At 42.5% G+C, this 21,826-nt stretch overlaps 2 protein-coding genes across 2 annotated transcripts in view; one reads left to right on the forward strand and one right to left on the reverse strand.

Annotated features, from left to right (window-relative positions):
- tgfbi (transforming growth factor, beta-induced) overlaps positions 1-11,472 on the forward strand; it is a 27,606-nt gene extending 16,134 nt beyond the window's left edge. Inside the window, exons 5-16 of the mRNA XM_084009341.1 lie at positions 2-49; positions 135-276; positions 371-583; positions 2,146-2,283; positions 2,354-2,499; positions 6,906-7,042; positions 9,473-9,603; positions 10,244-10,368; positions 10,452-10,554; positions 10,629-10,696; positions 10,791-10,815; positions 10,934-11,472. Of these exons, the coding sequence (XP_083865467.1) occupies positions 2-49; positions 135-276; positions 371-583; positions 2,146-2,283; positions 2,354-2,499; positions 6,906-7,042; positions 9,473-9,603; positions 10,244-10,368; positions 10,452-10,554; positions 10,629-10,696; positions 10,791-10,815; positions 10,934-10,989 (1,332 nt within the window). The 3' untranslated portion in view covers positions 10,990-11,472. The remainder of the gene's footprint in view (position 1; positions 50-134; positions 277-370; positions 584-2,145; positions 2,284-2,353; positions 2,500-6,905; positions 7,043-9,472; positions 9,604-10,243; positions 10,369-10,451; positions 10,555-10,628; positions 10,697-10,790; positions 10,816-10,933) is intronic.
- The window catches only part of LOC311013480 (complexin-2), a 656,754-nt gene that overhangs the window by 151,721 nt on the left and 483,207 nt on the right, over positions 1-21,826 (reverse strand). The gene's annotated exons all lie outside the window — the stretch shown is intronic.

Genomic DNA, 21,826 nt, shown 5'->3' on the forward strand with positions numbered 1-21,826 from the left:
TAATGTGCACACGCTCCTCGACGTCGACGACGACCTGGAGACGCTGCGTGTAAGTTCATCTGGCGATCCGGTAATCACTGAGCCGGAGATCTGTGTAAATCCCTGACTTCCTGTGCTTTGTTTCTGCATTTCAGACAGCGATAGCCGCTGCAGGTCTGACCCCCATGTTGGAGAACGAGGGCCAGTACACTATCTTTGCTCCCACCAATGAGGCCTTCGAGAAGATTCCGCAGGAGACCCTGAACCGGATTCTGGGAGACCCTGTGGCTCTGAGAGGTGACCAGATGATTACCTTTTAGACCAACTATACACTCTGATGAGCTGGAATCTGATCTCAGTTCTCTTGTGGACTTGTCTGCCCCCCGCTCAGACCTGCTGAACTACCACATCCTGAAGAACATGCAGTGTGCCGAGTCCATCGTGTCTGGGACCCCGATGGAGACTCTGCAGGGCACCGTGTTGGAGGTGGGCTGTGATGGAGACCAGATGACCCTGAACGGGAAGGCCATCATCACCAAGAAAGACCAGCTGGGAACCAACGGAGTCATCCACTATATCGACGAGCTGCTCATCCCCGACTCAGGTACTAACACTACAAGTAATAGTACTCCTGTGTCTAGTACTAAAACTACTTCTGCATCTCATACTGAGAATACTTTCATCAAAACAAAACATCCGCTAATAAACAGTGATGAAATACATCAATGGGCTGCTCATCGCTGACTCAGGTACATCAGACCTACAAGATACTACAAGTAATACTATTACTGCATGTAGAACTAAAACTAATTACACTGAAGCTAATTCTACATGCAATACATACTGTCGATTAAGGCTGGGACGACTTGTCGACATAGCTGATATAATCGACTACATTAATACGTCGACATGAATCATTTGCGTCGACGCGTCGTCCCAAACAACTAGATTAACTCTCGTCCCACACGCCGGTCCAGTGGCGGGAAGTTTCCCGCTGCTGGCCTCAGGTTTTTGTTTGTAATATGACAGACAATCGTAGACACGAGACGTGAGCGGCGCTAACAAGCATCATTAAATCCACACCGACTCCGATCCGTCAGCGTCTCTGGCCGTCTATCAGCAGCAGCTCTGCGGGGCGGAGGGACAGCAAGCCCCCCTTCTCCCCTCTGTGAGAGACTCATCATGTCTGAGCAGCAAAGACGTTTAAAGTCTCTGTGTTCCGCTCTCAGGACTTTTGTAGCTTCTAACTGGAACTCTGTGCTCTGAAGTTTAGTTTCTGTTAGTACTTCCAGAAAACAACTTTTTTTTTTTTTTTACCGTTTTGTGTTCTTTCAGCCGAATAGGACTCGTGTTAAATTATCGCTCATGGAAACCGGACATTCTCGTTTCTGCCGCTTCACAATAAAAGCTTTAAAATAACAAATTAAGGGGGTACTTTTATTGTGAATAATTTATCGGAAATGAATGTGTTGATTCGCGTTAGGCCCAATCCTTCATAGTCGTATGCCACACCTTTGATTAATAATAATAATAATAATAATAATAATAATAATAATAATAATAATAATAATAGTAATAATAATAATAATAATAATAATAGTAATAGGCTAATAACAAAAATAAGAAGTATCAGAAGAAGAAACTGTTGTGATGTCTCCCTCTTTAATATGTACCTTTTTATTTGAGGTTCATAACAGTACGTTACACTAAGCAGTTGTTGGTCTCATTAGTTTGTGCTGAGTGCATGTTAAATAAATGTTGAAATATTGAAATGTTAACAAGAAATGTTTTGATATCCATATTGTGTGAATAGTAACATTGATCAAGTAATGTGAAAAAATACTAACTGAAAAATAAATTGTTAGATTCATTTAAAAAAATAATCATTAGATTAGTCGTTTAATCGAGAAAAAAAAATTGCTAGATTAATCGTTTGAAAAATAATCGTTTGGGACAGCTCTACTGTCAAAACTGCAGAAGAGCACATCCAAACTAGAGTACCATCCACTGAGCTGCACGTACTATTCTTAGAACTAATACCACTATTATGCTGAGAGTACCTTTGTGAAAACTACACAAGTACTGCACTAAATATATAATAAATACATCCACTGTAGTTGTAGTAGTAGTAGTACTTACAGTACTCTTTAACTTGATATTTTTCAGTCAAAGTTCTGCAGGAGCTGGCTGATGGTTCAACTGTTGCCATGGCGACCAAGCTGTTTGTCGACGCCGGCCTGTCCCCCCACCTGACGGGCTTCGAGGCCCTGACCATGCTGGCCCCTCTGGACAACGCCTTCAAAGGTAACGCTCCTGATCTTTGATCGATTCTCATTTCATGATGAGTGTTTTTAAACTGTGTTCCTGAAAACAGGAAGAGACACAACGATGACCCCTGACATGAGGAAGCTGATGACCAATCACATCCTGAAGGGGCAGCTGTCTTCTAAGTCTCTGTATCATGGACAGGAGCTGGAGACGCTGGGAGGCCTCAGACTGCGAGTGTTCGTCTACAGAAACGTAAGAACTCCCAATGTGTTTCCTTGCGTGTTCGTGAGTTGGGTTACTCTCTTTCATCAGCCAATGGGGACATTGACCTGCTTTCAGTGCCTTCCGTGATCATGTGACTAGTACAAAGGAAAGGTTGTTATGGTGACAACAAATGTCAGGGCTCCAGAAAATGTTGCCACAGCTCACTGGGAAGAGAGAAGATGCAGCTCTAGAGGCACTATCTTGTATGTTCATACATCCTGGCAAAAAATTGTATTTAGCATCGTGCACTTTGTTGTATACCAGTAATGGGTTAACCTAGCAATTGAAGTGCTTGAAAATTATTCTATTGTACCGACAGCCATATATTGCTGCTTCACTTTCTTTCGACAAATGTACTTATTGGAAGTCGCTTTGGACAAAAGCGTCTGCTAAATGCCCTAAATGTAAATGTAATCTCTGGAGATGGTTGTCTGGCTAGTAAGCTAAGTAGACACTTAGCTCGGTATCTTGCCCTTCTAAAGATGGGTGGGGGGACCATTAGACCCGGTCCTGCTGCTGTTCACCAGCCTGCTGCCTGGTTCATTATCTAAAACCAGTTCAGCATTAAAGAATAAAAGAATTAGCAAGCTAGCTCACTAGCCAGCTTTTTGCTAGCTTTAATGTTGCACTTGTTTTTGACAATATATCAACACTTTAACCCTTGAGCACCGGAGGATCCTGCTTCATACTTTGTATGATGAGTTTGTCAATGAGGTAACACGTTCACCAGCTACATTCAGCGTCCGCTTACCTCCTCACATTAATGGGCTTTTCTTTCTGATCGCTTCTCTTTGATGACCAAAACAGGCTTCTCCTCCATTTTTCTATGGTAACATCACTAGTGTATCTGAAAGGTTTAGAACTTTTTAACTTGAAGCAGCCGCACAAAAATGATGAAAAAAAAAAACGCCTTTTCACAAGGTGGCTGCAGCATGCCAGGCAGCCGTTATTGTTGTAGTCATTGTAATGAGCTGGGGCCCTACCAAAGGGAAACAGACGATGTGTTTCAAGCGAGATGTCTCTGTTTCCTGTGAAGTGGACAACTGGATCCAACATATGAAGCTTTGATTTTTGGAAATCTCGAAAAGTTAACTACAAATTCTTTTACTAATGATCCGACTGGATTATGTTGTTCTCACCACGGAGTCGTGGGTTCATGTGTTGTGTTTGATGTCAGAACAAGAAACAGCTTGTTCATCTGTCTCTGACATTTTATTTTGGTAATGAAATTCTCTGGAAAGAAAACTGTTTTTATTGACTAACTCAAGATTCAACAGTTCTTCTGCTATGACTTCAGACTTCTCCCACATTACTGAAGGCTGACTCACTTTATTCCTCCCGGTCAGAGGATCAGCTGTAGACCTACAGACCGGATCAGATATTTAGTCTGGCTGTGTTGCCTGTCTTCATTGGCACTTAATAGTCTCATCATCTCCAGTGATGATTTCATGAGGTCACTGAGTTTGTGGCTGCTTTTCATTAATAACATTAACAAACCCACTTTCTCCGTTCATGTGTCGGATCAGTGATGCTGAACAGGAACTTTAATGTGAGTTTTTTGTGAATATTTTCCAATGATGCTTCTGAGGGATCATCAAACATAATTTTGATTGTGAAATTATTTTTCAAATGCAGGACGACCGCAGGAAATGTGGTGTTTGCATGACTGTTCAGATCCCACGCTGCAGCCTCATTTGTCTGCCCACGTGTGGAAATGATGTCATCTAAATGATCTGGTGGTGAGGTGAACCCGAAGGGCCTGCAGAGAGATGGAATAAATGTTAGTGGCAATGAGGACGGGGACGTTGCTCCGCTGGTTTTAGGTTGTAAAGGTGACATTGCTCTGATGGTTTCTGGTTGTACAAGTGGCATTGCTCTGATGGTTTCTGGTTGTACAGGTGATGTTGCTCCGATGGTTTCTGGTTGTACAGGTGATGTTGCTCTGATGGTTTCTGGTTGTAAAGGTGATGTTGCTCCGATGGTTTCTGATTGTACAGGTGATGTTGCTCCGATGGTTTCTGGTTGTAAAGGTGATGTTGCTCTGATGGTTTCTGGTTGTACAGGTGATGTTGCTCCGATGGTTTCTGGTTGTACAGGTGATGTTGCTCCGATGGTTTCTGGTTGTAAAGGTGATGTTGCTCTGATAGTTTCTGGTTGTACAGGTGATGTTGCTCTGATGGTTTCTGCTTGTAGTGGCATTGCTCTGATGGTTTCTGGTTGTACAGGTGATGTTGCTCCGATGGTTTCTGGTTGTAAAGGTGATGTTGCTCTGATAGTTTCTGGTTGTACAGGTGATGTTGCTCTGATGGTTTCTGCTTGTAGTGGCATTGCTCTGATGGTTTCTGGTTGTACAGGTGATGTTTCTCCGATGGTTTGTGGTTGTACAGGTGATGTTGCTCCGATGGTTTCTGCTTGTACAGGTGATGTTGCTCTGATGGTTTCTGGTTGTAAAGGTGATGTTGCTCCGATGGTTTCTGATTGTACAGGTGATGTTGCTCCGATGGTTTCTGGTTGTAAAGGTGATGTTGCTCTGATGGTTTCTGGTTGTACAGGTGATGTTGCTCCGATGGTTTCTGGTTGTACAGGTGATGTTGCTCCGATGGTTTCTGGTTGTAAAGGTGATGTTGCTCTGATAGTTTCTGGTTGTACAGGTGATGTTGCTCTGATGGTTTCTGCTTGTAGTGGCATTGCTCTGATGGTTTCTGGTTGTACAGGTGATGTTGCTCCGATGGTTTCTGGTTGTAAAGGTGATGTTGCTCTGATAGTTTCTGGTTGTACAGGTGATGTTGCTCTGATGGTTTCTGCTTGTAGTGGCATTGCTCTGATGGTTTCTGGTTGTACAGGTGATGTTTCTCCGATGGTTTGTGGTTGTACAGGTGATGTTGCTCCGATGGTTTCTGCTTGTACAGGTGATGTTGCTCTGATGGTTTCTGGTTGTAAAGGTGATGTTGCTCCGATGGTTTCTGATTGTACAGGTGATGTTGCTCCGATGGTTTCTGGTTGTAAAGGTGATGTTGCTCTGATGGTTTCTGGTTGTACAGGTGATGTTGCTCCGATGGTTTCTGGTTGTACAGGTGATGTTGCTCCGATGGTTTCTGGTTGTAAAGGTGATGTTGCTCTGATAGTTTCTGGTTAGACAGGTGATGTTGCTCTGATGGTTTCTGCTTGTAGTGGCATTGCTCTGATGGTTTCTGGTTGTACAGGTGATGTTTCTCCGATGGTTTGTGGTTGTACAGGTGATGTTGCTCCGATGGTTTCTGCTTGTACAGGTGATGTTGCTCCGATGGTTTGTGGTTGTACAGGTGATGTTGCTCCGATGGTTTCTGCTTGTACAGGTGATGTTGCTCTGATGGTTTCTGGTTGTAAAGGTGATGTTGCTCTGATGGTTTCTGGTTGTACAGGTGATGTTGCTCCGATGGTTTCTGGTTGTACAGGTGATGTTGCTCCGATGGTTTCTGGTTGTAAAGGTGATGTTGCTCCGATGGTTTCTGGTTGTAAAGGTGATGTTGCTCCGATGGTTTCTGGTTGTACAGGTGATGTTGCTCCGATGGTTTCTGGTTGTACAGGTGATGTTGCTCTGATGGTTTCTGGTTGTAAAGGTGATGTTGCTCCGATGGTTTCTGGTTGTCCAGGTGACATTGTTCTGATGGTTTCTGGTTGTACGGGTTTTGTTGCTCCGATGGTTTACAGTTGTATAAGTAATGTTGTTATGATGGTTTCTGGTTGTACAGGAGACATTGTTCTGATGGTTTCTGGTTGTACAGCTGACATTGCTCCGATGGTTTCTGGTTGTAGAGGAGACATCTGATCAACTGTTATTGATTAGTAGTTCACTGATCGATCAACGGGGTGACTGAAGCGCTTCCTGTTGGACAGGAAACACAACACACATGCATAGTAAATGACAGCGTTATTGATCATGCAGTGATCAGTATGTGGTCTGGGCTTGTCTCTGGTGGTCTCCACAGTGGCTCCACATGTTTCAGGTCGTGGACTCGTGGGTGGCTCACATTTCTGCTCAGTAATGAACTCTGCAGACCACAAGAAGTTTCCTGCTTCCCACGGCTGCTAAATCTTTCCAGACAGCAGTTGTATTCAGCCGTTGTGTGTGTGTGTGTGTGTGTGTGTGTGTGTGTGTGTGTGATGAGTTTTGACAACAGCCCTCCAGGATCTGATGTAGTGTCCAGAGACCCACAGACTGTGTGAGCAGACATTGTCTCCGTGTTTCAGACATCAGGACACTTGACTATTAATATATTAAAACGTCTTTCTTTAATTTCTTCTAATTTCTCTTTGATGTCTTCCTCCAAAGTTCAAGAAACGTTCCAAAGAAACAGTTCCTAACACAATGGAAGATAAGCAGAGCCGGTGTGTGTGTTCCTCTGTGTTTGTAGAACCTGTGCATCGAGAACGCCTGCATCGCTGCTCATGACAAGACGGGCCGCTACGCCACCATGTTCACTGTAGACAAAGTCCTCACTCCACCGATGGGGACCGTCATGGATGTCCTGAAGGCCGATGACCGCTTCAGGTGAGGGCTTATACAAATATCTGCACTCAGAGGGCAAGCTTTACTGTTGTAGTCGGTGGAACGATTAACCAATCATTATTTTTTTTTTATTATTTTTCCGTTAATAGACTGATTATTTGATTTTTTAAATAGTTAAAATATGAATTAACATATTAGATTTATTATGAATGCATCAACATTGAGACATTATCACTAATATATTAACATTGTCAATATGATTAATAATACATTAATAGTATGAACATTATTAATAATGCATTCACATTATTAAAATGATTACTGGTATGTTAACTTTAATAACATTTTTACTAATACCTTAATATTTTTAACATTATTAATTATACATTAACATTATTAGAATTATTACTTATACATTAACATTATTAATCATACAACACCAGGACATGTTTTTACATAATACAATGTATTTCTGTCCACTATTTTATTAATTAACTAATTGATTAATTCATAATTAATCAACATTTTCTGCTGTAGTTGTTTAAACTGTTAAGTATAATTTATAACCAAACGTCATTCTGTCTCTTCATATGTTTTGTGTGTAAAAATCTCAATTTGTATAAGTATCTTAATCTGTCAGCTGTCGAAGTACAAATACTCAAGTAAAGTACCTAAAATTTGACTTACAGTACTTGAGTAAATGTAGTTAGTTACTCTCCAACCCTGTTAGAAGGCCAAAGACATCTGGTCCACACCAGTACACAGTGGTACACAGATATTTCCCAGCAGCCCTCTGTGGTGATGAATCAGAACCGTTCATGTTGTTCCAGGAACATTTTGGTTGTGAGCCGTTAGAATAAACGCTGTGATGGTTTAAACAGACTCCAGCAGCAGCTCAGTCACAACTCTCCATCACATCGTCAAGCTCCCAGCTGTAATTTCATCTTCTAATTATTAAGTCTGGCTCTGAGGGTTTCTCCTGTTCCTTAAGGCTTTAAACCAACAGTCTGGCCCCGAAGCCCCAGTATCATTTGCAGGATCTTTAAATAACAGCAACGCAACACAGTTTTAGGTCTTTCACATATTCACCATTTTTAGGCTCTACAGCTCTCAACATGGTCATGGTGATGGCAGCTAGCAGGTGGTTTCTCCACATAGTCTGGTCTAGTCTCTGGACTAATTCATGTAAGCTACTATCGTAGACCTCTGGGGGACCACAGGAGACAACATTTGTTTCCTCCGTTTATGATTCAGTGATGTCAGGACGACAGGAGGAGAATCTCAACGCTGATAGGTTTTAGAGACATGTCATGTGACTTTTGTGTATTCGCTAGTGATGTCCAAATGAAGCTTCGTGAAGCATTTTCTTTATTTTCTGAGCCCAATAGATGGCGCTCTCTGTTCAACAAAGGGTTGAAGGCCGATATATTTCCATTGCTTTCAACCCTTTGTTGAACAGAGAGCGCCATCTATTGGGCTCAGAAAATAAAGAAAATGCTTCACGAAGCTTCATTTGGACATCACTAATATATATATATATATATATTTATATACACTCACCAGCCACTTTATTAGGTACACCTGTTCAACTGCTCGTTAAGGCAAATTTCTAATCAGCCAATCACATGGCAGCAACTCAATGCATTTAGGCATGTAGACATGGTCAAGACGATCTGCTACAGTTCAAACCGAGCATCAGAATGGGGAAGAAAGGTGATTTAAGTGACTTTGAACGTGGCATGGTTGTTGGTGCCAGACAGGCTGGTCTGAGTATTTCAGAAACTGCTGATCTACTGGGATTTTCACGCACAACCATCTCTAGGGTTTACAGAGAATGGTCCGAAAAAGAGAAAATATCCAGTGAGCGGCAGTTCTGTGGGCGCAAATGCCTTGTTGATGCCAGAGGAGAATGGCCAGACTGGTTCGAGCTGATAGAAAGGCAACAGTAACTCAAATAACCACTCGTTACAACCGAGGTATGCAGAAGAGCATCTCTGAACACACAACACGTGGAACCTTGAGGCGGATGGGCTACAGCAGCAGAAGACCACACCGGGTGCCACTCCTGTCAGCTAAGAACAGGAAACTGAGGCTACAATTCGCACAGGCTCACCAAAATTGGACAATAGAAGATTGGAAAAACGTTGCCTGGTCTGATGAGTCTCGATTTCTGCTGCGACATTCGGATGGTAGGGTCAGAATTTGGCGTCAACAACATGAACATTTTTCCAATCTTCTATATATCTTATATATATATATATATATATATATATATATATATTGATGCTATATTAATGAGATATTAATAATGAATAGAGAACCTTTAGCTACTTACATCTCCAGTTCTATGAGTGACAGCAGGGCTAACTGTTAAAATGACCACTATACTCCTGGGTCACATGACCTCTGCCCCGGTCAGAGTAGCGATGTTGCGTTGTAGATGCTAACAGAGGAGCCTCCTTCCTGTTCCAGCCTCCTGGTCGGAGCCATCCAGACCGCAGGCATGGCGGAGCTGTTGAACCAGCAGGGGGCGCTGACCTTCTTTGCTCCCACCAACGCCGCCTTCAACTCTCTGTCTCCACAGGAACTCAACAGACTGATGCGTGAGTGGAGAATATGTCATACGTTGCATCTATGATATAAACACAGTATGTTTGAAGTTATTCTCCGACATGAGAAGGAAGCCTTCGTCTCCTTCTTTGGTTCGGACGTTAAGACACATTGTGTTTACGTGACTCACAGCAGAGTCCCGTCTTTAATCAGGTTTGTATAAACTGTCCGAGCAGCTTCACCGCCGTCCTAATAAAGACATGAACATAGACCGCTCAAAGAAATGCTTCTCTTGTGTTACAGTAAAACACTCTATATGATATCATTTGATTCATATTTTGTATTTCATATTTCTCAACTATATTTATATTTCTGCACCAAACACCGAAAGACAAATTCGGATTCATGTTCATTTAAATCATGTTTAAGGCACTGAAATATCTGAATTCCTCTTTTTAAAAGCTTGTTTTATTTTATATTTACCAGGATGAACACGTATTTATTTATGTATTTGTTTATTTGAAGGGGACAGTGCACAGCTTCTTAGCTGTACCAGAGTTAGTGATGAGCTCCCCTAGTTGGCAGGTTTTCTTGACAAATATTGAAAAAGAAGGACTTGATCGTCAGACGTCAGACCTGAAGACGAAGAAGGAATGAAAAGCATTGAGATTGTGTTTGTGTATCCGTATCCAGGCAACCGTCAGGAGCTGTCAGGTGTGCTCAAGTACCACCTGGGGGAGGGCATGCTGGTCAGCGGAGGAGTGGGCTCTCACACCAGAGTCCAACCTCTGCAGGGAGAGAAGCTGGAGCTCGGCCTGGTCAGTCGCCTCTGCTCAGCCTTCAGTAGCTCCGATTATTGATCCGTGATCAGGGCCAATAACATCTCTGCTCTCTGTTTCAGCGTAACTACACCGTGTACATAAACAAGGTCCCGGTCGCCGATGCCGACCTGATGGCGACCAACGGCGTGGTTCACGCTGTCAACAGCATCATCAGACCTCTGCGTGAGTTCTTCTTCATCTGCTCCTTTCCATCCGTTTGGTTGGTTTTGTGTAACAAGTCGTGTTTGTGTGTTCAGCTCCCAAGGTGGACCGGGAGCAGGCTGACGGACCTGCCGTCCCCCTCAGATCAGCTGCTTCGTCCAGGGTGAGGACACACTGATGGACGTCATGTTGTCACGGTTCTTCTTCTGAATGAACAAATTCTGATCTTCTCTCTCTCACTTCTCTGTGTCTCTCAGGCTGACTCCAAGAGCTTCAGGAATGGTGAATTTCTTCTGTCTGAACTACTTCCTCTGTTATATTGATTCATATCGCTGCTGTGTTGCCTTTGACCTGGAGGCGGAGCCTCGTCTCAACTTCCTGTGTCTCTGTTTCCTGACAGACGACCTGTTCCAGAAGGTGGTCCGCAGTCGCTCCAGCAGGACGATGAAGCAGTAAAAGTCCAGTAGAACGTCAGCAGAACGTCTGAGGAACCAAAGAATTGAACGTGTTCTCGTCTTAAAGGAAAAATCCCTCTAAAATCATTCTGGGAAACGTAGGAAACCACTAAGTGAAGTAGACGAGGCCGAATGCAAGAAAGTAGAAACTGCTGATCAGATCAATACGTGTTACATCATTCCTTCAGTTTGTGGAGAGAAAAAGAAGAAATATTGTTTTTGTATTTTTTACCGACTCAGTGTTTTATTTTCTTTGTACTGTAAAAAAAACAACAACAACTAGTTTTGACCAAATGTCACTTCTGAAGTTTGAACTTTCACATGTATAATTTTTGTAAAGTGTGTTTTTGTTGTTGTGTAACTTTGTGTGTTGTCGTCCTGCAGCATGCCGGCGAGTCTGAGCTCAAACAAACAAAGTGATGGAATTCTCGAGCTTTTTTAGAATCGTTTTTGTGTTTTTTTGTAAAATAAAACTGAAAAAAGAGCTCTGGAAAATAAGTCATCTGTAACTGAAGCTCAAGTGAGTGAGTGTGAGAGAGAGAGAGTGTGTGTGTGTGTGTGTCCCTGTGTGTGTGTGTGTGTGTGTGTGTGTGTGTGTGTGTGTGTGTGTGTGTGTGTGTGCGCGTGTGTCCCTGCATGTGTGTGTCTCTGTGTGTGTGTGCTGGGTTCAGGTTGGGTTCACGTCTCTGCTGGTTTCTAAAAAGCTGCAGAGCGTGGACGCGTCACAGTAGTCACGCCGACTTAAATCATTTGCAATCTGTGCACATGTGCGTGCACGTTTCCTGCGTGGAGGATCAGAGTTATGAAATATTAATGTGGTCCAGGTGAGGGCAACAGAGACAAAGCTTCTTTTTAACAGGGTTTAATGTGAAGCAGTGAATGCCTCACAGAGTGAATATTTTGTTTTCCTCCAGAGGGAAAATGTGCACAGACACACACACGAAGCCCTTTCATTAAAACACTTTTCTGTTAAAGTTCAAGTGTTTTCTTTAACTTTGTAGTTTGAACTTTCTCGTCCACAAAGATCAGAAGTGACTTTCAGGGTTCAGACTTTCAGGTTTTTTCAACAGCTAAGTATTGAAGCCAGAACAGAAGTCTATGTGATGGAAAACTTTTCATAACAACATAAAAAAAAAATGAAGATAATAATGTGGCCAAACGCAGGAGACAGTTTGACGCAGATCCATCCATCATCAACCACTTATCCAGGATAAGAGGTTGGTGATGGATTCCGGGTCGCGGTGGGCTGGAGCTAATCCCAACTGTCATTGGGCGAAGGCAGGGTTCACCTGGACAGGTAACTAGTCTATCACAGGGAGACATGTAGAGACAGACAGGTAACCAGTCTATCACAGGTAACCAGTCTATCACAGGGAGACATGTAGAGACAGACAGGTAACCGGTCTATCACAGGTAACCAGTCTATCACAGGGAGACATGTAGAGACAGACAGGTAACCAGTCTATCACAGGGAGACATGTAGAGACAGACAGGTAACCAGTCTATCACAGGGCTGACATGTAGAGACAGACAGGTAACCAGTCTATCACAGGGCCGAAATGTAGAGACAGACAGGTAACCAGTCTATCACAGGGAGACATGTAGAGACAGACAGGTAACCAGTCTATCACAGGGAGACATGTAGAGACAGACAGGTAACCAGTCTATCACAGGGCTGACATGTAGAGACAGACAGGTAACCAGTCTATCACAGGGCCGACATGTAGAGACAGACAGGTAACCAGTCTATCACAGGGAGACATGTAGAGACAGACAGGTAACCAGTCTATCACAGGGCCGACATGTAGAGACAGACAGGTAACCAGTCTATCACAGGGAGACATGTAGAGACAGACAGGTAACCAGTCTATCACAGGGCTGACATGTAGAGACAGACAGGTAACCAGTCTATCACAGGGCTGACATGTAGACCTGGAGCAAATGTTTCCTCCCAAAGAGTGATGGGAAACACTGGATTTAGAATAGCCCTTAATACTATTATGATTGATGTTGGTATGTACGTGACGGATGTGGCTCGTGCTGAAACTCCACACTACTGTTGCTCCACAGACCACAGACGATGAGGTTGGACTGGAGATCTCCAGTCTCGGGATAAACAATCGTATTAAAATGCTTCGTCACTCTGTGTTTTTTACTAAACAAAAACACATAAATTGAGTATTACAAAAATAAAACAACATTATCAAACCTTGGTGTGATCATATAGTGGATATTATTCTGAAGTGCAAACTACATCACATTACACTGGATGATAGAAAACACATTTAACTAACATGAGGTGAACATAAAACACACTTCATAGCTATTTAACAGGCTGCCAGTCTAGATTCTGAGCTAGCCAAGCTAATGTGAGCTTTTTAACCCAACGGGTAAAAAGGCAACTCACACCAAAACAAACCACTTAAAAATCATGAAAACGAAATAAAATGTATTACCTGCAACACAGTATTGCCAGTGGGGAATGATGAGGGCAATCTCTCAATCTCTCGGGATAAACAGTCTATGAATGAGTACAACAATTAAGATAGTTTAGCTTAATATAATGTTTACTCAATCAATCAACTAACAAATCATAGCTTTTGCTCAAAGCAGTTAGCATTAAAGGGATAGTTCAAAATTTTGGACATAAGACCTATTTTCCAACTCAGCCGGTGTGTTCGAGACGTCTGGAGACGTTTTCAAGAAATTTCATTCAGTTCTTCTAGTTGCCGAGTTCGCTTGTGCTATGGCTAGGGCAAGTCAATCGTTCTAGTTAGCATGGCATTAAAAACACTCATACCGACTCCACAGTGCACCCGAGGCAAATCAATTAAAACCTTAGACTGTTGATGTACATATCTGTGTTGATAGAATAATATTTGAAACAAAACTAACCTCGCATCGCATGAATCATCCATTTTTTGAGGGACTAGTTTCTCAGCAGCAGCGGAATTTGACTTTGCTCCGTCGGGCAGCACATGGCCCTGCGAACCCACAATTACGCACCGCAAACCCGAACCTCTGCTCCGTCCGGAGAACCGTAAACCCTCGGAGGCGTTGCAGGGAATCCCTCCGGTAAATACACACCTGAACACCGCCGAATTGTTGGCCCTTCTGCCCCCAAGGCTGTCTGAAAAGCGCTTGGACCTCACACAAACACCGGGCAGCACACGGCCACGCGAATCCACACATGTGGACTCAAAACTCTAGGACGCGCCGCCCGAAATACTGCCCGTAAATAGGCAATCAAACCTGAACAAATTGTCGGCCCTCATGCCCTGAGACCTGGGTGAAAAGCGCTTGGACCTCATGCAAAAACCGTAAACCCTCGGACGCGTTGCGGGGGATTCCCTCCTGGCACCAACAGTCTCCGTTTGTTCGGTCCAGGTTCTCAGCTCCAGCGGGGGCTATCTCGGCCTCCACAGACGCTAACGCTAACCCTAAGCCTAACCCTAACCCTTTGAGCATCCCTCTCGCGCAATTCTTCCTCTGTATATTCAGGCTCGTACAGGTACGGTTGGGTTTGGGTGGAAAAAAACTCCCCATCAGAGTCTTCAAAAGTTTCAGTATATTCTCCAAAAGTGGCCATTTCTGTGAGATTGAAGAAACTAGCACTGCAGGCTACTCTGCGTCTGTAGCAATGACAGCAGGTAAACAAACTATTATAGAACCGGTAACTTATAAGTTCTAGGTGATATCAGTCCGCCGCTGCCATAGCCTACTAGGAAGTATGACACGCTGCTGCTGCTGCTGAGACATAAATCCTTAAAAATGCAAGGTTGGTTTTATTTCAAACATTCTATCAACACAGATAGCTACATCGATAGTCTGCCGTTACAATGGATTTGCCTCGGGTGCACTGTGGAGTCAGTATGAGTGTTTTTAATGCCATGCTAACTAGAACGATTGACTTGCGCTAGCCATAGCACAAGCGAACTCGGCAACTAGAAGAACTGAATGAAATTTCTTGAAAACGTCTCCAGACGTCTCGAACACACCGGCTGACTTGGAAAATAGGTCTTATGTCCGAAATTCCGAACTATCCCTTTAATAATAACAAATACATTACGCTCTAAAATATAAAGAGTGAACTTTTAAAACATCTTTAAATCATACATTTTCCCGGACTACACAAAATGAGACGTCTAAGACGAAAGAGTCAAAAGAAAGAGTCAACCCCAGAGAGCCACCGCTTCCTAGAGAGTTCCCTGACAGACAATGGGCAAAGGTGCGTGCTGCCTTGTTACAGTGGAATGATAACCAGTACCTTGCAACATTTCAAATCCATCTTTGCCAGGCATGGCATACCATCTGAGGTCATGACAGACAATGGACCCCAGTTCGCGTCTGAATACTTCACTAGGTTCGCTACACAGTGGGGGTTCACACACACAACGTCCAGCCCCAAGAGCAATGGAGAGTCGCCCCCCTGGTGGTTAGGCTTGGGAGGTTGTAAACGAGGCTCTTCAATAAAGATGCTTCAAGTGTACACGCTGGAAACCTCTCTCCATACTTATTTTCAAGTTAGAACTACCTAACTACAGTGTTGCGCTTATTTCTGGTATAATTTAACAGACATTACGCTACCATTAGGCTACATATATATAAAGTATATCCGTTTATAACTCATAAAGATTTTGTTTAAAAACCACAGACTAAAAAATGATCATGCTTTTGATTAAAAATATCAATACTTTGCCTTTATCACTGCATTACATTGTCTTTTAGTAGAAAGAAGAATGTATTTGTATTTTTCATTTTGCATTATAATTTTTAAATATTTAAGGTGAAGGTGAAGATGTCATTTGAAAAATATAATGTAAAAAGATTCTTTACTATTAAGTCTGGAGTTTGACTTGCAGTGAGTATTTCATGTCTTTCTTTCTTCTCTACTGTTGAAGCTGCAGTAACGTGAGCGTCTCTTTTGAACGTAACTTCATCTTAAATCAACATGTTCACGTTGGCTTTATTAAATCAACGTATTTGATTTTATTAGAGCGACTCCTTGATTTCCTGTCAGTCTCACAGAGTTTGATTTTCTCCAATGGTTAATGTGGAACACATTTCTCATCTCTGATGTGTTTGTGTAGAGATGAGTGACGGCAGCAGATAATCAGCCACAGCTGCTGCTCGCTGCAGGCTGACTGACTGCACTCACCTGATGTTACAATGAAATCAAATACATTTCATAAGAATAAGCAGTGAATAAGTGAAGCGTTCAGTGAAGTCAGAGTGCCACCTGCTGCTGAGAGGTACACATTGTGAAACAATCAAACAATCACTGAATCAATAATGAAACATTTTAAACCCAGTTACACCCAAAAATGATTCAACCCCCATTGCAAATTAGCTTTTTAGCAAAATTAACAGATTTTCATGAAATTGAAATGAAGCAAACAAGAACAAGTTAAATTGCTCAATATAACTAATGTTACAAGCAGTTTCTCTAAATTAAACAAATAATGTCTACAATGTTCTTTGGATTGCACGCTGCAACCGCCTTTTTCAATTGGTTTCAAGTCAGGTGACCGTGATGACCACTAATATCTTCCAGGACTTCTGCTGCATCCCAGCCTTGGTGGACTTCGAGGTATGCTTTGGATCATTGTCCTGTTGGAAGGTCCAATGACGGCCAAGCTTCAGCTTCCTCACAGATGGCATAACATTTTTGTCTAGGATTTCTTCATATTTTATTGAATCCATCTTGCCATTCACACGGTACACATTTCCAGTTCCAGAGGAGCAAAGCAGTCCCAAAGCATCACCGACCCACCGCCATGCTTCACTGTAGGCAGGTGTTCTTTTCCGCATATGCCTCATTCTTCCTCCTCCTGACATACTGCTGATACATAGGCCCAAAAAGTTCTAGTTTTGTCTCATCAGTCCACAGAACAGAATCCCAAAACCTCTGTGGCTTTTATAAATATTTAAAAATAAGACTTTTTTGTGCCTTTGGGTCAGCAGTGGTGTGTGCCTTGGGTTTCGGGCATGGAACCTCTCTGTGTTTAGTACGTGTGTACATGATATTACATTGAATAGGTAACAGGTAACTAGTATATCACAGGGCTGACATGTAGAGACAGACAGGTAACCAGTCTATCACAGGGCTGACATGTAGAGACAGACAGGTAACCAGTCTATCACAGGGATACATGTAGAGACAGACAGGCAACCAGTCTATCACAGGGCTGACATGTAGAGACAGACAGGTAACCAGTCTATCACAGGGAGACATGTAGAGACAGACAGGTAACCAGTCTATCACAGGGCTGACATGTAGAGACAGACAGGTAACCAGTCTATCACAGGGCTGACATGTAGAGACAGACAGGTAACCAGTCTATCACAGGGCTGACATGTAGAGACAGACAGGTAACCAGTCTATCACAGGGCTGACATGTAGAGACAGACAGGTAACCAGTCTATCACAGGGAGACATGTAGAGACAGACAGGTAACCAGTCTATCACAGGGCTGACATGTAGAGACAGACAGGTAACCAGTCTATCACAGGGCTGACATGTAGAGACAGACAGGTAACCAGTCTATCACAGGGCTGACATGTAGAGACAGACAGGTAACCAGTCTATCACAGGGCTGACATGTAGAGACAGACAGGTAACCAGTCTATCACAGGGCTGACATGTAGAGACAGACAGGTAACCAGTCTATCACAGGGCTGACATGTAGACCTGGAGCAAATGTTTCCTCCCAAAGAGTGATGGGAAACACTGGATTTAGAATAGCCCTTAATACTATTATGATTGATGTTGGTATGTACGTGACGGATGTGGCTCGTGCTGAAACTCCACACTACTGTTGCTCCACAGACCACAGACGATGAGGTTGGACTGGAGATCTCCAGTCTCGGGATAAACAATCGCATTAAAATGCTTCGTCACTCTGTGTTTTTAACTAAACAAAAACACATAAATTGAGTATTACAAAAATAAAACAACATTATCAAACCTTGGTGTGATCATATAGTGGATATTATTCTGAAGTGCAAACTACATCACATTACACTGGATGATAGAAAACACATTCAACTAACATGAGGTGAACATAAAACACACTTCATAGCTATTTAACAGGCTGCCAGTCTAGATTCTGAGCTAGCCAAGCTAATGTGAGCTTTTTAACCCAACGGGTAAAAAGGCAACTCACACCAAAACAAACCACTTAAAAATCATGAAAACGAAATAAAATGTATTACCTGCAACACAGTATTGCCAGTGGGGCATGACGAGGGCAATCTCTCAATCTCTCGGGATAAACAGTCTATGAATGAGTACAACAATTAAGATAGTTTAGCTTAATATAATGTTTACTCAATCAATCAACTAACAAATCATAGCTTTTGCTCAAAGCAGTTAGCATTAAAGGGATAGTTCAAAATTTTGGACATAAGACCTATTTTCCAACTCAGCCGGTGTGTTCGAGACGTCTGGAGACGTTTTCAAGAAATTTCATTCAGTTCTTCTAGTTGCCGAGTTCGCTTGTGCTATGGCTAGGGCAAGTCAATCGTTCTAGTTAGCATGGCATTAAAAACACTCATACCGACTCCACAGTGCACCCGTCTATCACAGGGCTGACATGCAGAGACAGACAGGTTCCCATCCTGCATGTCTTTGGACTGTGGAACCGGGAATCAAATACATTTTAATGATTTCCCGAACAAATCAAATATACTTGCAAGGCCTTATGCAACCTTGTTACTGTACAATGTTGCCTCAAGGCAAAAAACTGTTTTTTGTAATTTCCTTTGAAACATTTGGTAATAAGTCATGCAAAGTTTTTAAAATCCTGCTTTACTTACCATTGAACGTCACTCAGATGTTTGGTAGGTGATTATCTGGACGAGTGGGACCAATGCAGTGCTGAAAGAGGAACCCCCTGTGGGGCATGTGACCACTTCTTTTAATTTTAGTATTTGAGTTCCCCTTGTATGAGATAGCATTGAACAATTAAATGGGTGTTATATTTAAATAAACAGTTAAGATATGCTATGTGTACACGGTACCAACTGGGACATTGTACAGGTAGAAAAGAAAGAAAAACAATACTTCACGAAGTTACAGAAAATGTATGTCTTGAAAATATCTTCTACAGCAGGTGTGAGTTAATCAGGTGGTGCAGACAATCAGCATCAGTCAACCACTCTGAGAAAGTGTTCACTGAGACGCTTTTCAATTTTTTCCAAAATTCTAATAAATGTGGAGGCAATAGGATCAAGGTCAAGGTTGAGGTCAACCGATGACCCTAGTCTCAATGAGGATCTGGATTTCAGTCATTTCCTGTAAGATGTTTCCTAAACCTGTGACAACCACGGGTTCCATGAATTCCTCCTGCTGCAGTGGGCCCTGGGTTCCTCCTGGTGTAATGGGCCCTGGGTTCCTCCTGGTGTAATGGGCCCTGGGTTCCTCCTGGTGCAGTGGGACCTGGGTTCCTCCTGCTGCAGTGGGCCCTGAGTTCGTCCTGGTGTAGTGGGACCTGGGTTCCTCCTGGTCCTGGACTAGCCCAGCCTCATGTGGCCAGAGTGTGGAGGCAGTTCCTGGATGATGAAGGCTCTCATTCCTCTGACCTAAATCCTATTGAGCACCAATGGGACGTTATGTATCGTGCATCAGATGCCGCCAAGTACCGCCACAGACTGTCCAGGAGCTCACTGTTGCCCTGATCCAGATCTGGGAGAAGATCCTCCAGGACTCCATCCTCTGACTCATCAGGAGCCCGTACGTTGTCAGGAGTTCAAACGGGGGCTAACAAACTACTGAGTCACATAATGAGTTCTTTTGATAAAATTCACTCAAGTTGGATCAACCTGTGATTTCAATGTTTCACTGTGATTTTCAGTGTGATTTTGAATCCAGCCAATAATGGGTTGATCATTTTGATTTCTATTGGCCATTGTTATGTCATTTTGTTCTCAACAAATTATACAATGTACATCCGTAAAGATTTTCAACTTGAGTAATTCGTTCATAGAAATCTGATGTGTGATTTAAGTGTTCCCTTAATTTATTTGAGCAGTGTATATAAATATTCAAATTAACTATAAAATAAATATTCTTATCAAGCAAAGTGTCCTGCACATCGATATACTTGCAAATATAAAAAAAACAATCAAACCATCAATAACAACCTACAACACTTTAGCATTTGTTACATGTCCCCACTCTAACACTACACTCTATTCCGAAATATAATGATTCTAATCCATCTAAAACCATGTTTCTTTTTGCTAGTAGGTCATTTGCTGAACTAACCAAAAAAAGCATTCCTGTGTGGTTATTTTATCCACAAAGTTTACTGTATCTCCAAATACATGTATATATTGACATTGCAATAATGAAAATGACCTGAGATGATGGATCATTTTACTTTATACTACTACTATGTTCTCCTACACTTGCTCGTGTTTCTAACAAATAAATGTGCCACTACATCACTAGCTGAGCTGTGGTTGGTGGTTTTGCCATCAGGCCGTAGCTCGACTGCAAAGTGACCTGCTGTAAATCCTCCCAGCATGCCCCTGTGTCTGATCCTTGATATAATAACAATCTCGCTTTGAATTTCCAAGATGCCACAAAGAAGCCCGGGTCAATGTTGTTGCATTATTACATTTCTGTTTTCCGTTGTGGACAAACACTATAACTCACTTTTGCTCTTCCCTTAGCTGTACAATACTTTTATCCAGAATCCAGAAACTCTTTTTCCACCATTTTTGACATGTTGGTGTTGGTATTCTGTATGGAATGTTGCCTGGCTGCATAAAGTAATTAAAGGCAACAGCTCCTTCAATCCAGTAGGTGGTGCACATGTCATGTTGATGTTCTTTTTGTTTTTCATTTAATATAATGTAGTTTTGTAATGTAGTAGTTTCAAAACATTCCCACACTCAATGGTAAATGATAATGATAACACAAACTGGACGATCTAAAAAAAAATCAACATTGATTTTAATTTGTAGTTGTACACGTTGCATACAGCAGGGATGTGAATCTGAAGTCCTTTGACTTCTAAAGTCTTATTTAGTTTAGTAACATTATTTCAGTCTGTTTCATTGCAAATCAACTGGTTTCAAGACTTAAAACATTGACGATATAAACGACGTGGATTTAAATGTATCGGCATTAGTGTAGTGGACGTTGGTCATTACATGGCTGATATTTCAACCAGGTGAGAAAATTAAATATGTCCACTGTGTTCCTCATTTTATCCTGCCTGTAACTCACAGCTTTATATATTTAAAAACACTGCCTTGCCTTCCGTCACCCGAATCCCTCCTCCATCCACTTCTGTTTCTTTCCTCCATTCCTTCCTTCCTAAATGGTAAATGGCCTCATTTATATAGCGCTTTTATGCAAAGCGCTTATACAGTTATGACTGACATTCACCCATTCACTCACACATTCACACACCGACGGCAGAATCAACCACACAGCCAGCTCGTCAGGAGCAATTAGGGTGAGGTGTCTTGCTCAGGGACACCAGGCACTCAGCTAGGAGGAGCTGGGGATCGAACCGGCAATCTTGCGGATGCCAGCCAACCCGCTCTACCTCCTGAGGTAAACCCCCCCTGAGCTAAACCCTGCGTCATTGTGGGTTGAAATGGCTGTATTTTGCTGCCTGGCTGTGTCCCAGAGTCCAGCCCCTGAACTCCAACCCATCATCTGTCCACATCTGTTGATTGAAGGCTGTGTGGATGTGGATGTAAATGCGTTGTTCCTCATTACAAATACTTTTTTTTACAGTTTAAAATGTCATTTTCTCAACTAGATAACTTTAGTCTCAGACCTCTGGTTCTTTGAATGCTCTTTTTAACCGTCATACTGA

This window comes from Eutrigla gurnardus (genome assembly GCF_963514095.1).
Source record: "Eutrigla gurnardus genome assembly, chromosome: 5".
NCBI lineage: Eukaryota > Metazoa > Chordata > Actinopteri > Perciformes > Triglidae > Eutrigla > Eutrigla gurnardus.